This window comes from Ambystoma mexicanum, chromosome 6q, assembly GCF_040938575.1.
Source record: "Ambystoma mexicanum isolate Mex_15411 chromosome 6q, UKY_AmexF1_1, whole genome shotgun sequence".
In the NCBI taxonomy this organism is placed as follows: domain Eukaryota; kingdom Metazoa; phylum Chordata; class Amphibia; order Caudata; family Ambystomatidae; genus Ambystoma; species Ambystoma mexicanum.
Window position 1 is genome coordinate 747426423 of NC_090937.1, and position 15986 is coordinate 747442408.

The following is a 15986-nucleotide window of genomic DNA, read 5'->3' on the forward strand; positions in this document are numbered from 1 at the left end:
AAACAGTGTTCTTATTTGCGGGGGGGGGGGGGATTTCAATTGCGTGCATAACCCAAATCTGGACAGATCCCTGCCCCCCACAGGCGGCCTGACGGCAGCCTCATCGGCATTCCGCTTCATGCTCGAACGACTGGAACTAGCCAACACCTGGCGAGAACTGCACCCGGGGGAGAGAGGATACTCCCATTTCTCATCCCCACATGGTCTCTACACTAGGCTTGATTATATCCTCGTCGGAAAGGAACATGCATTTCAAATACAAAAAGCCCATTGCCTGGGGAGAACTATCTCTGACCATTCACCCTTGCTGGAGGAGTGGAACAATACAGGACCCAGACCCCCTATTCCCATGTGGAGAATGCCGACAGAAGCCCTGAAGGACCAGGCGTTCAGGGAGAAACTCCGAGATTCCATAGAGAACTACATAAAATTAAACGTGGGAAGTGTAGACGGGGCGGGCACTGTGTGGGATGCTCTGAAGGTGGTGATGCGAGGAGAGATTATAGCAAAAGCAGGGGGGATTAGAGGACTACTGAGGTCGGACCTGGAGAGCCAGGAAAAGGAAACCGGGAGGCTTAAATCCGCCCCCCCCCCCGGATGGTGCACAGGGGGAAGACGCCCTCAGAATGCTAAGAGAAGAATGTAAAATGGCTTGGGGGCAGACTTGCCCAATTCGATTATACCACCAGAACCGCTAGGGCACACACTGAAGCAGACAAACCCAGCCACATGCTGTCCTGGCTCTGCAAGAAAGAACACCCCAGACACCTAACCACAGCACTGAAAGATGAGAATGGTACCTTACAGCAAACACAATCAAGCATCAATGACATCTTCAAACACTTTTACGCTACGCTATACTCCCACGAAGACCAGGTTCCCCAAGAGGAGATTATGAACACACTAGATGAGATAGGGCTGCCCAGATTACCCACCGCACACGTCGAAGCACTAGAAGCAGACATTACCATACAAGACATAACGGAAGCAATTAAATCCCTAGCCACAAGCAAGGCACCTGGCAGTGACTGGCTCCACTCAGAATTTTACAAAACCTACGAATCGTCCCTAGCACCTATACTACACAAGGTCTTTCAAGAAGCATTCAAACAGATAGTCTTACCCAACAGCATGAAAGAGACACTAGTGGTCCCAATACTTAAGCCCAACAAATCTGCGGAGGAGTGTGGCTCGTATCACCCTCTCGCAATGCTAAATTACGATGTCAGAATCCTTACCACAACACTGGCCACGAGACTGTCCAGAGCCATAAGCGAGATAGTGCACACCGACCAAAGCGGCTTTGTGCCGGGCTGCAACACCACTGAGCCTACGCAGGCTCCAGCATATAATAGACCAGACCAATCGGGAAAAAGGCTCGTACGCATTATTGTCTTTGGACGCCATCAAGGCTTTCGATTCTATTTATTGGGAATGGCTGATAATGGTCCTCAAAAGGTTTGGGTTTGGACAGGGGTTCATTAGGTGGGTAAAGGTGCTTTATACAAAGCCACGAGCGCGGGTGAAGACCGGGAAATACGTCTCTGCAGCATGGGACATAGGCAGGGCTTCCCGCTTTCACCCATGCTCTATATACTGGGACTGGAACCCATTGCCATTTTTTCGAGTAAGCAATCTTTTGACGCAGGCATATGAGTGGGGAGGGGGATAGACCACAATCTCCCTGTACGCGGACGACGTACTCCTGTATATCAGGGATCCGCACCTGAACATACCAACCATACTGGAGGTCCTGGACAACTACTCCAGAGTATCTGGGATACAGTTTAGCAGACAAAAATCCTGGCTGTTCCCCCTGACAAACCTGAGGGGACAGAACGCTGCAGACCTCCCCTCGGTGGGAATACAGTGGCAAACTAACTCATTCGTTACCTAGGAGTCAACATCCTGCACACTCCCACGCTAATGCACGAATATAACACTAATAAGGCAGCGCTTCCCACCCTGTGCAGATAGATAGGATTCTGGTCCAAGCTTCCCTTATCCATGATGGGCAGGGCATCAATCATCAAAATGATTTTCCTCCCCAGATTCCTATACGGGTTCCAAAATGTGCACTACTACATCAACGCCCCCTTCTTTCGCTTGCTAGACACATTGCTCCGCGACTTTTTATGGGGAGAAAAACAGGTACAGACTTGCACTCTCCGCATTGGTCCTGCCACATAGACAAGGAGGGATACAACTCCCACTTCTGGAGAAATATTATTTAGCGGCACAACTCAGCTACATAACTAAGTGGCTGGCTGATGACACCACGCCTGAAACGACCCTACTACGACAAATAGTCTCCCCAAAACAATTAAAGGAACTAATCTGGGTGCCCCGACAGCTTCTGCGCGAGGAACCGTTACTTGTCGAACTGGGCAGGAAAACATGGCGCAGGTCCATAGCACTCTTGCATATGAAGCACCCATATTCACCAGAAATCCCACTGATGGCTGACATATGCAAATCTAGCATAGACCTGAGCAACATCAGACTCTGGGAGATAATCAGAGTATATACCTGGGGAGACCTGTATGCTGGGGGTACTTTCCGGGAGTTCGCCTCACTACAGGAGGAGGTTGACATGCCCGGCGGCCAGTTCTTGCGGTACCAAAGGATCCGTGAGACAGCACGGGCCAAGTGGGCGACCTGGCCTGAAGAACCTGAAGCAGATCCTCTAGTCACGCTGTTATATAACCTTGGGGAGGGAGGAAGACCAGTGTCCCAACTATACAGCCAACTAAATGACACCCCAAACCCCCGCAGTGCTTTGCTGCGGTCTAGGTGGGAGGAAGATCTGGGAACGGCAATGACCGACAAAGAAAGGGACAGGGCGCTTATTTACCCCAAAGAAGTGTCCAGGAACTCCAGGTTCCGCCTCGTACAGCTGAACGTACTATACTGCACGTACTTAACCCCACACAAAATAGCGAAGTTCAAAGCGCAGACACCACCCAACTGCGTTTGGTGCAACATGGATGATGCAGATCTGTTTCACATGCTATGGGCATGCACAAAGGTACAAACCCTCTGGGTGGCAGTGGAGCAGGCCTGCAAAAGGGCAGGCGTGACGAGATATGAATGATCCCCCAGCGAATTCCTACTAGGAACCTACCCCAGTCTGGCTAAATCTAAACACACAATGAAACTCATGGACACAGCGTGTGTGCTAACCAAAAGGACAATTGCGATGGCCTGGAAACGCCCCGCTGGTCCACAGTACAACACGTGGTTCAAAGAGCTGAAACGATGGGTGGGCACGGAAACCAAAGCCTGGGAGGACAGCGTTGCTAGATCTGCAGACGGCACAAGCGAGGCTTTGGACGCCTGGAAGGAACTGACATGGAGCATGTGCCACCCCTCAGATGATATGCCTCCATGAATGCTCCCACATGAACGCCATGACGACCTGCCATCCGTGATGGCACCTAAGCAGGCATACCTCAGAACGTTGCCCGGAACCCCCCTCTGCCCCCTGCTCTCCAGCAGGTCCTCCCTGAGCTGGGACAGCCCACACTGGAACACACAGTCAATGTACGGAGACAGTTACTGTTGTTTATGTTACCTTTTTGTATCTTTCTCTCTTTCCTTCTTATCTCCTTTCCGCTTCTCATGAATAAAACATCAGATCTTTTATGTATCTATGACAAAATGCCAATAAAGAAATTTAAAAATAAATTAATGGTGACTAGCCTGATGTCGGCAGACGCCATTGGCTCGAAGGGTTTGTGCGCCAAGGCGCCCAACACCACATTGAGGCCCCACACAGAGTGTGGCCTCTTGATGGGCGGGTAGAGCCTGGACAATCCCACCAGATGTTTGACTATCGGGTTGGAGAAAGCAAAGACTTCCTCCTCTGAATTTCTGTAGGCCCCTATGGCTGCCAGATAGGTGCGACCTGTGTCCACCTGTACGCCTGAGTGCGCAAGGTGTGCAGAGAAGGAGAGTACATCATCCAGTGTGCACGTAAGTGGGGAGGGAGCTTGATCTCCTTAGAGTCTGCCCAATGACAGGACCTAGTCCATTTACTCTTGTATTGGCTCCTGGTAGCCTTGCTCCTGTCCCCCTGAATGATCTCTAGGTTAGCCTGAGAGAGGCTCAATTGCCCGAGGGTGACCTGCTCAGGAACCACGCTGCAAGGGCTAATTTCTGGGTTGTGGGGTGGAAGACCCTGCCCCCCTCTGCTGGGACAAGAGATGGGCTGGACCCAGCGTAAGGTGAATGGGTGGTCTGTCCACGAGGCTGAGAAGCTCGGAGAACCACGGTCTCGCCAGCCACAATGGAGCCATCAGAATGATCCTGAGGTGACCAGCTTCTTTTATGCTGCGCATTACCCTGTGGACCAGGGGAGTGGGAGGAAAGACATAGGCTGCCATGCCCTCCCACCGAATCTGTAATGCGTCACCCAGGGAGCCGGGTCCCTGTCCCTGCCAAGAAGCAAACTGATGGCACTTCCTGTTCTTGTGGGAGGCAAATAGATCCACCTGAGGGTGCCCCCATTTGTTGAAGACCTCCTGCAGTACCTGGTTGCTCAATTGCCATTCGTAATTGTCCGCTTCCAAGTTGGCCTCCCCGGGAGGTGGATGGCCGTGAGGTAGAGGTTTTTCTCCAGGGCCCATTCCCACATGCTGACCGCTAGGCTGCACAGCAGAGGGGACCTGGTACCCCCCTGCTTGTTGACATAGTACATGCTGGTGGAGTTGTCAGCCTGGATAAGGACGGACTTTCCTCCAATGAGAGGAAGGAAAGCTCTGAGGGGTAACCAGATGGCCCTGAGCGCCAGCCAGCTGATATGTGATTCCCGCTCCCATCGGGTTCAAAATCTGTTGACTGTGTAGCTGTCCAGAGTGGCCCGAGTCTTCCAGGGAGGAGTCCGTAGTGAAGGTGACCTGCGGCACCAGCTGCCGGAAGGGCTTGCCCGTCCGCAGGTTGCAGTCCTTAACCACCATGAGAGGTCCGGGTGAAGAGAAGGAGGTATGGTGATAAGCTCCGCTTGGAAGCCCCTCTCCCAATTCCATAAGGCTGCGAAGTGCAGCTGTAACCTCCTCATCAGGAGTCTCGTGTGGGGCACGGCCAGGACCACCTCTGCCATGATACCCAGTAAGTGTTGGTACCACCAGGCCGAGGTCACTGCTCTATAAGGAAGTGCATGGTGGCTCTCTTGAGAGCTGTAATCTTGTCCTCAAGGGAAAGACCCGCTTGGAGCTCGTATCCCAGGTGAGGCTCTGCGTGGGCTGCAGCTGGGACTTCTTGAGGTTGATAGTAAACCCCAGGTCATTGAGCATGTTGATAAGTATGGAGGAAGTATGGGTAACCCCCTCCTGAGATCTTGCCCTGACGAGCCAGTCGCCCAGGTATGGATAGACATGGTGGCCCTGGGCCCTGAGGAGGGCTGCCACCACATTCATGAGCCTGGTAAATACCATGGGGGCTGAGCTGAGGCCAAAGAGTAGCACCTTGTACTGAAAATGGCAGCCCATGATCCTGAAGCCTAGGAAGGAGCGATGCGGTTGGCAAATCGGGACGTGTAGATAGGCATTCTTCAGATCCAGGGAGAACATCCAGTCTCCCTTGTTCCCTTGTCTAATGTCTCCACAATGAGTGCTGGTGTAACCATCTTGAACTTCTGAAGAAGGATGGAGGGAGAGGTTGAGGGTGGATAGGTCCAACACTACTCTCAGGCCAGCCTGGTTCTTTTTTTGTATGGCGAAAATCCTGGAATAGAAGCCCAAACCTCTCTGGGAGGCTGGGACTTCTTCCACGGCCTGGCTCTCGACGAGCGCCCCGAACTCCGCCAACAGAGTTGCCGTCCCAATCTATCTAACAGTGGTACAGTTAAAGAAGTTGCTACCCTCGAATGGAAGGTCCAATATGTGTTCAATTTGGGTTAAATTTAGTAGCCCGAAGCCAGGCGGTCCTTCTCAAGTCCATGGCGATGCAGATGACCCAGCCAGAGGTATCAATGTGGGCCACAATGGACACCATGATATCCTGTACTACCATCACAGCTTCTTGTAGACCCGCTTTGAAGCGTGCCTGGCTCTGCACCGGAAGGTCTGACGGGAAGTCCTCTCTTTCCTGCCAAAGCCTCTGGTTAGCGGCTGCCAGCATGGCATCCGCATTGGATTGACGCAGGTGCAGCGAGGCATTGGAGTAGAGCTTCTTCCTGTACGCCTCTAAGATCATCTCCTCCTTGCCTAGCAGTACAGAGGATGAGGTGGCCTAAGATGGCTGAGGCTTAGAGTAAAGTAACGCTGCAGCGATCACTGAAGAGTGCGGTTGAGGGTGCGCCAACAGCAAGAGTGGATTCCCCTCCATCCGTCTATATTTGGCGTCGAGGCGCTGATTGACAGGTTGGGCCGAGTGTGGCTTCAGCCACCCCTTCTTGGCCAAGGCAACAACGTCCTTTTGCATCGGGATACCCGTTTTGGTAGGGGGCCCTAGGGTGAGGACTTCTTCTAAGACCCCCTCCTCAAGCAGCTCGACCTTAGGTTGAAGAAGGCCCAGATATTCAGTCAAACCTGCAAGCTGGTCATGGAAGGCCTTTGCGGATGATGGCGTGTTATGGTCTTCCTCCTCGTCTGTGTGTACCAGAGTGTCTGGCTGGTCCAGAGCGGGTGGAGGAGTGCTGGGTGCCGTGGGCTGCGTTGTGGAGACCGGAGCCGGAGGCTGGTGTGGAACCTGTACTGTGGGAGGCAGGGGAGCCACAATCGATGGAGTCAACAGGGGCAGCGGGGGCTGCGGTTGGGCTTGTGGCGCTTGAGCCATGGGAGGAATGACTATGGGCGCCAGTGGAGTGACCAAGTCCCTGACTGCATCCCGCAAGCTGGCCCCCATCTGGGGGGTTCGCATCAGCGCCAGGAACCTTACGAAGAACCGGTCTACGGAGGCAGAAGAGGAGGCAGGTGATATTGACGGTGTGGCTGGGGGCTGCTGGGGCCGGAGCGCACCTGGTCTACGTTGCAGGGGAAACCTGCCCTGTGCTGCTGAAGGATAAACTGTAGGCCACGTACCTGGTTGACACCAGTCCCACCTTGAAACTTGTTGAACCGCCTGCTCTGTTCCTAGGAGTGGCATCGGACAATTGGCCATGTTGGCTGGCACGGCGGCCATTTTGTCGAGCTGCGTGCCAAAGTCGTGGTGCATGACTCCCTGGGCCCGGGCCTCCTCCAAGACTCTTTGTGGTGAGCATGAAGCCTACCCTGCACCTGAGGTCTAGGCCTGGAAGGCGTATTGCCCTCGGCAGTGTCGCCAGTAGTGCTGCATGCAGGCGCCCCCTCGGACATTGAGCCCGTACTAGGGCGTTGTGCCTCGGGTGTACACGTGGTAAAAGAACCTTGCGGTCCCTCAGCACTGATTCTGGAAGGATCTGATGATCCCTCGACCGTGAGGCCGGTAGCTGGACTAGCCCCAGTGCGTGTGCTGGTACAAGAACCCGAGAGGTTCCTCCTGCTCGGGTGTTTCCTCAGGAAGGAGTCGCCCCTACGGGGTGCCATGGAAAATAGTGGCCCTCCCTTGGACCTCGATCTCTGTCTGACGAAGTTCTTCAAGTCCTCTGGAGGCGACTTTTTCGAAGAGCTCCCTCCACCTAGCTAGCTTGTTCTTCAGTGCGCGTAGAGTCAGTGCGTCGCACGCGGTACAACCTTCCCAGCCGCGGTTGGGGCCAAGGCAGCAGAGGCAAAGAGCGTGGGGTTCGGACGTGGGAAAGAGCCCCTCGCAGGCTGGACACCTGCTGAAGCCCTCTGAAGTCGACATGCGCCGGGGAGGAGCGTGACGCCGGAGGACCAAGTACCTGAATTACAAAAAGAAGACAAACAGATAGAAGAATCCGGGGAAGAGCGCGTGGTATTACATGGCAGAGCCAAACCCAGGAGTGCTGGTGAAATTAGCCCGTTCACGTCGATACGGAAAAGGGGACTGAGGTGCGGCACCGGTGGGCGGAGTCTGGGCAGTGCATGCTCCCAGGGCTGCACCCCAGCGCGCCTCTAAATTCAACGGGGAAGAAGGTCTTTTCTGGTGAAAAAGGTACAGTCTCCCGTCCCTAGGAAGGGAGGTCCATGTAGTATGGGGGAAAGGGGATGGGACGTAAGACTAAGGTTGTTACCCTGCGAGTTGCATTTTTTAACTATTTATTTACCTCTTGTTCCCATGTAGGTTTTTTTTTACATTTATTTTTGATTATTTGTTTTGTATGTTTCTTAGATTATTTTGCATGCCTTTAATATTGTATGTTCATTGCCTGGGCTGTGACTTAAAGAATATGACAAAATAAAAAAAACATTTCTTGGAAAAGGTAAACACACTTCAAGGGCCATGCAGTCAAGAGCCCCCTGAGCTAAGGTCAGAGGGGCATTGGACGTTACATACTCTTGTTCTTCCTTTAAGTGACCAGTTGTCTGGTGGTGTGTTGGGCTGAACTGTTTAATGGTATCTTTGCATAGAAACTACAAGCATGAGACCACGGGAATGGAAGGAGACATGGTAATTTGTGCCATTTTAAAATATATGACCATTAGTTCATATTCTTTTTGTGGTTAAGGTGGTGAAAATGTCACATAGCTCAAGGATACAGCATCACAGGTACACGACACTTCCCACTGCCACACTTCAGCAAGAGCATTCAACCTCTAAATCCTCTCTTGACAAAGGAAACCAGGAGAAATAAACAAGGAACCCACCAGGACACAACAAAGCAAGCAGCAGAAAATAAAGTACTGAACGTAGGAAACAATGATTTAAGTCATAAATGAGATTGCATTTTTAATCGATCACTGAACGACAAAGACATGAAATCGCATTTGCAATGACGCCTGCATTTGCATGTTTTTTTCTCATTCTCTACCAACTATGCACATTTATTTGGGTTCAATACCAAACTGAAAAAAAAGAAAACATTTTGAACAATTCTTTCACATTTAGGAAAAGATTTGTCATATCATATATAGGCATTGTTGTTCAATATTATTGTCCAGAGGGACAGTCAAATTTGGCAGGACACAAATCTAGCGAGGGAACAGAGCAAAGTTGTGGTAAAGTCTCATCCAACAGAACCAGTAGGGTAATCCATTTTTGTAGAACATGAACGTAGACTACCTGAGAATCCATGCCCCAAGAATCCCTCTTGCTCTTCAGCTGTGCCCCAAAACCTAGAGGGAAAAAATAACTCAATTCAAACTCCCAGTGTAATCAGAGCGGGATGCAAGTTTTACATACCAGGTTTCCAACAAACCAAAACTGTAAAATAATGAAACATGTTGAATATCAATTCAAGGTTTAGAAACACTTTAAACCCTCTAACAACAAATATTATGGTTGCAGAATTGTGGTACGTGAATTGGCAAACGGCGGTAGAATTAAAACAGGTCAAATGACTTAGCTAGCTATTTGTCTGTAAGCAACTACTTAATAATTAGGAACAAGTCTCCTCTTTATAATTCAAATCTTCATTTAGAAAGAGAACATCAGCATTAGCACAATGGACGCAAAACCTTATTAACTTAATTGCCATGTTCTGCTGCTGTGGTATATTTTGGGGATGTTCTAGAAGAGAGGCACAGTGTGAATGGCTCTTTATTATAGACAAGATCTTTAAAGGGAAACAGCCACTCCACTTTATTCCCTACAACTTAAAAACCTCTGTAAGCAAAGCTGATCCCTATCATCATCATCATACTCATCCTCGTCCTCATCATCTCAACAAGGGGACATGCTACACAAAGATTCTGAGCACAATCTGCTAAAGGATTAGCTTTGTGAAAAACAAAAAACTGCTCTAACACAATGTAATGGGAAATAGGAAAGCTATTTTCAGTCAAATATTAAAAGAGCTTCCCAATATCTTATTGCAAGCGTACTTGATTAAATACAAATCTTGTTATAAAGCAGGTTTCATTACACCAAGGCAGAGTGCTGGCCAAATCGTAAGATATTTGGGCATCCTCATAACATTGCTTCGAACCTGGCTCCACATTCTATGCTTTGGTTCCAGATTTGCCAAATGAAACATTTGGTTAAACATAAAACATGAGATGTGTATTCTATTCATCACATAAGTACACTTAAACATATCCACATAACTACACTATTGGCATCTTCGTTGGTAAATGACAGTGTTACTTAGACATTTTGTTTTTTAAAATGACTGTCGTGCAGTGCTTTGGAGCAGCCCAAATTCATAAATTCACTGCACTTGCATTCACTGAACTTCACATTTGATGATTTGTTTGAAATGCGCTGAAACTACATCCCAGAGTTTAGAAGCGTTGGGTTGACATGGGCCAAGCAGTTCATAAAATGCTGGTTGGAATAGCTTTCATGTAAACTCTTTCCTGGCTTTGAAGTACTCATGCCTCCCAATCATTGAGCAGACTTGATGTGTTCCAGGCTTCTATGCCATTAGCTTGCAAGCTTCTACTGCCCACATGCAGATTTATGGTCTGACCCAAAAGACTTTACAAATCAAGCAGGGCATTTTAAACCGAATTTGTTGTTCCATGGGCATCTTCAACAGATCCTTTTTCTGCTGACCCAAAACAAGGCATGTACCAGAATTTCGTTTTGGACATTAATCAAGAAGGGCAGTATTTCACTAGAAGGATATTACATTACAATTACAGTGGTAATTGCACTGATCTGTAGGTGAAAGAAGAGGGTGGCAATGAATAGCATCCCATAATGATCAAACGTGGTTGCCAGGCTAGGGATTCGACCATGGGAAACAAATTGAACCCAGTCCATCCCACTATCAGCTAGATGGACCTGAATCACCACGAATCAACAATTTCTCCAGTAATCTTTCATGTTTACACAGATCTTTTTTTATCCAGAAATAACCAGAAATTTGACGTGCGATCTCTGTGTAATCCTATCACCCAGTACTCTGAACGTGTATAGAGACCACTGGCCTCTGAATAAAGATCAGCTGGCTACATCTGAATGAAGTCCAGCAAGTCTTTGTTCTATCTAAAAATTAAGATGATGTCAACCTTGCCTCACTTTCATATGTTTACGCCTTCTAGCCCGATAGGTCATAACCCTATTGTTTTCCTAACAAAATAAGAAAACTAGGACAAGCCAGTTTAGGAAGCTTGCAGAAAGAAATTAGATGTATGCAGAAAACAGCTTTGCAAAAAGGGACATCTTTAAATAAGGGATCAGATACAAATATGTTTCTGTACATGACAAGTTAAAAACACCCAACTAGAATTATACATTTTTCAATTTTCATTTTCCATTAATCAGTCAGTGACAATCCCAGTGTGATCATCCTGTATATAAGGGGTTTATCTAAAAGTAACCACTACTCACCTGATACTGCCGAGCCACTTTGTCGAGAACTTGGGAGATCCTCAACCACTTCCACAAAATTTAGAGGGAAAATTCCGACTTTCCCCATGAACTCGCCTTTGGCCCACTCTTCATTTGTGTATTCTTTGAGTCGAATAACGTCACCTTCTGCAAAACTCAGCTCTCCATCCTGGTCTCCACTGAACTCAAACCGAGCTATGCATCTTGGCCCCCTACACAGACAGAAAGAAATGTAAGGTACTTCAAAAAGTGTACCTTTATGATTTCTAGATCTCACTAAAAATGTGGAAATGGTCTCAAGGATAAAAAAGGCAGCACTTGATATAAGTGGTACACGCCAGAAACCTCCTCCCAAATCAAAGACTAAACAAGGAATAATTACATCTTAAAACACAATCCACCATTTATAAATGCATAGTAGGGGATTTTCATTCAGAATCTTGATAAACCACAAGTCACAATACATAGAACCCAACCACACCAATCAGATAGCAAACAGTGTTGCTTGACCCAACACTCAGTGAGAATTCCATGTGGACTGTAGACTTATCATAGGAGATGCAACAATAAAAGAATAGAATTTATGAGACTACACCAAATGCCCAATCACCCATATAGCACCAATAGAGAACTCTCTACCTGCATTAAAAACTATGACAGGAATCGAGGTGGAGAATCTACTAAACGAAACCCAGCATGTCATTTGCTGCAGACCCATGAACAGCAACATACCAAGAATGCTCCCAAACACTCTTCCTTCCAAGATTATGGAGCTTGGGAGTATGCACATTCACAAGTGTACTGTCCCCAATGATTGGATGCATACAATATTCATCCCCCTGAGGAGTAACCTACTGCAGATCACAACGAATTAGGCCACCATAAAGTGGTGGACACAGTAGTAATCAAAAGATTAAGTTTAGTCATAGGATTACCCCCAACCCCCCCACACAGAGAGCTAATCCAACAGGACCCATAACATTTCAGAATCCATCCTGGATGTTATCCTTGCATCATTAAATTCAAAATAAAAGGCCCATTATGTTACAACACATCCTGCCTCCTAAAAGACAATATGACCACAAAATAAAACAAAAAGTAGACATTGATAGACAAAGTCACATATTGAACACATGCCTTCATTTCGGCAATATAAAATCCTGGACATTCTGAGATGTTAGGCTATCGCTATGGGATTGCACATTCTCCAACTCGCCCCCTGAATTTCAGTTTGCCTAATGACTGCAGTCATTAGATGCACAAGCTCTGCGTCAGATTCATCAAAGATATAGAAAAGCAGAGTCCAGAATTGCGAAATCCCAAACCTGTGGACTCAAGTTAGGTCTCCATTTAGCCGATTCTGAGATTCCACACAATTCAAAGTATTGTTTTCCTAGCTGCCAGTACTACCACTGTGTACCTCACCTGAACACCAATCTTAACATCATAGTAAGATTAGGTTTCCTGCTTCTTTTACATACAACAAAACCATTAGTTAGACCGAGCATTGATAACACCAAAATGAAAAGAGTCCTGTGAACTCTTTTCACTATACTATTTACATGTAGTTAGGTATACTACACTTTCTAAATTAATGGGTTTGGAATAGTACAAATAATGAAGCATTCACTTTAATATGCACTTTCAAACTAGCGTATAGCGGAAATAAGGACTTTACTATTTGTATTTCTATTTTGTAGTTTACGATATCACGGTATGAAACAGTATACGCTAATCTATTGTTTTAGATGTCATGCGGGTTATAATGAACTAGTCCACCAATATACAATTGTAATTTATGCCAACATGCTTTTCAGAGTATGTGTCCTTTGGAAGGCCTGTATGCATAGCTTTCCCTTTAAAGGGGTGGCAACAGGCAGTGATGTGACATTGGAGAGAGTTATTCGTGGCGAATCGAGACTGCTTCGCCTCGTAGGAAAGAGATTGCCATGGTAACGCATAGCTGCGTTGCCGTGGGAACCCAAATACTCTATAAGCACTTCCAAAATGGAGCAGACTGATTTCATCATTCAAGCAGCCAACGCGAGGGATTCCTGAGCAACAGAGTAAGTCGCTTTATCTTGATCACTCACGTATGCGAACTTTGTATTTGCTAGTGAGATCGCATTGATACGGCCTATTGTAGATTACGACAAGGTACCTTACCTTTAATCAGGTTTTCTTGTTCAATGTGGCAGTGCCACAAAACGCTAACTTCCACCCCGCAATGTGGTATGGCATCCTGCCTGTGACGTGTTCTCGTACCCCTATGCAATTTAGTTTGTTTCACTTCGTACGAGAGGTGACCTACGAGGTGAACAATAGTGAGTTACACTAATTTAGGGTTATTGTAATTTTTGTGTTTATAGATTTTCTACCATTGGGATTTGTCCCTATTATTTTTCGGACAACAGTCGTACGGATTAACTAGTTCTATTATTGGGTAAGCTCAAGTTATATTACATTATGTAATTATTTAAACACACTTAGCAACACTCTTAACAACTGAACTAATGGGCATTTTTTACTTTTGTCTCTTGTTTTTTCAATTTTCTTTTTATGTGTACCCTCCTTTTTTATTTTGTTATTTTATTTATTGCTATTTTTACATGGAATGTCTCATATTATTTTATATGGTTGCATATGTCCATATTATGACATAATTGTGTGTTTTTTGAACCCGGTTAATCCTCCCCTTCACCAACCCTTGTTTCTCTGTCTAATCTAAATATGTGGACTTTTTGAATGTTTAATTTTCATATGTGATATGTGATTTTGAACTATGATGTTAATGTCAGTCTTGTAATTTACTTATGGCTCCGGTTTTAACAATTTAGCCCTGATTTGATAAAGGCTCGTGGGAGCCGAAACGCGTATCCAAGTAGAGGGCTTTGTAACAGATTGTGCAATTAAACAATCAAGCCTCATAACTGGCGCTGAGTCCTGGAGTTTTCTGTTTTTCTGCTTGATAGATGAGTTTGCTTGACAGTTTTGATAAGAATTAAACAATGTTCAAGTAAAGGTAATATAAACATTAACTTTATACTGTATATAAACTGGATATTTTTCAGCCAATAATTAAAAAAAACAAGTGTCTATGTTAAAGTAGTGGTGGTCCATTCTGCAATAATAATGGGAAACCTGAAATCCTGAAAGAGGTTTGGTAAGCATTGAGAGCATTTTCACATTGACAGTAACACTTTGATTAAAGATCAATTTGCACAGAACAGCAGCTCTACTATAGCTTTCTCTGTGATATTTTAAAGAAGTTGATGAATACCATTTCCTGAAGAAGAGTATTGCCCAAAATGCGCTGAACCTATGATCTTGAGATATCGTCAGCATGTTAATTGAAAAAGGAGAGGTCTAATTTCTTGTTTATTTTAATATTTGTTTTACATTGATGATAACATTTTTGGAAAGCTGACCATACTTTATTGAGATGAATGATTTAACTGCACACATAAAAAGGAATGAAGACTTTGTGAATTCCATTGTTGACAATTGGTTATAAACACTATAAATTAGGGGAAATAATACAAAAATATTTAGGAATCTTTCCAGTGACAAGGTAGTGAGGTACTAACAGGAGCATTCAAAACGAGATGTAGAAGTGAAGGAGGTGCTAAGGAAAGTTGGAAGGATGAGGAGACAGGAAGAAAGAATTTGAAGGATGAGGTGGGAACAATTGAGGAGTAGATGAGATGAGAGATGGTGGTGTGGTCAGGAGGACAGGTGCAGCAGGAGAGTATACCATCAGGATGAAGGCATAGAACAGAGATGGTGCAATAAAGATCTTCGGAGGATGAGGCAGAAACCAGTGGCCAGGAAGAGGTGCAGCAGCCATCAGCGATCCGGGAGAGACAGGGAAGTAGTGCCACCAGAGGCAGTGTGAGGTACAGAGGAAGCAGGAAGAAAGCGAGAAGATCATGGACTGAAGAGTGAGGAAGGCTAGTGTCTAGCCAACCAGAATAGGAAGGTTCCGGCAAGCCATGCCGACCCTAGGCAGGACCAGGAATGAAAACAGGCACAAGAAAATGATGGCCCGTTCAGAGAGGCGAAGGGGAGGAAGTCCAGGGCTCTTAGCCCACCCTAGGGTCCCATCTGTAACTATCTGCCATTACCACCAATGATCCATCCTAACACAAGACCTAGTGCCAGAGTAAGTGCAGGAGTGTGGGTAACTGAAACACATCTAGACTGAACAAAAGAAGAGTGATCAGGAACCGTGTAAACCCACAACTTCCAGTGAACTTCAAAAAGGCCCGACTGTCGGCTTCCAGCAGTAGGAGACATTTCTGTGGAGAGTGCTATCTTGATCATTAGCACCCAGGGTGGGGGGCGTAGACAATCAGGTTCCACAGATTGATCTCTGATCTCAGCCGCATTGCACAGAACTGCAGGCTGCCTCCCCACCGCAGGTCGCCATGCTCCTCCCCCTTTTAACCAAATCCTAACCCCCCTTTACCCCACCTACCTTTTTGCATCATCGGTGGCCAGTGCCACTGATGCCCCACCATCTACAGTGCCCAAGCTGGCCACCATGGATATCGCCTTCCCTTTCCATGGCCGCCATCTAGGCAAAGTATTTTCATTCATTAAACGGGACTCATGTGGCATCTCGTTCAATGAATGACAATACCGTTTTTTTAGCACCGCCGGTTCCTGCT

At 46.8% G+C, this 15986-nt stretch overlaps 1 protein-coding gene across 4 annotated transcripts in view; it reads right to left on the minus strand.

Annotated features, from left to right (window-relative positions):
• Positions 1-15986, minus strand: part of SH3D19 (SH3 domain containing 19) — a 1396196-nt gene that overhangs the window by 83453 nt on the left and 1296757 nt on the right. For all 4 annotated transcript variants that reach the window (XM_069631268.1, XM_069631267.1, XM_069631269.1 and 1 more), the window contains 2 exons: positions 11317-11528; positions 9103-9155 (listed from right to left, as the gene is read on the minus strand). In XM_069631268.1, coding sequence (XP_069487369.1) covers positions 9103-9155; positions 11317-11528 — 265 coding nt within the window. The remainder of the gene's footprint in view (positions 1-9102; positions 9156-11316; positions 11529-15986) is intronic.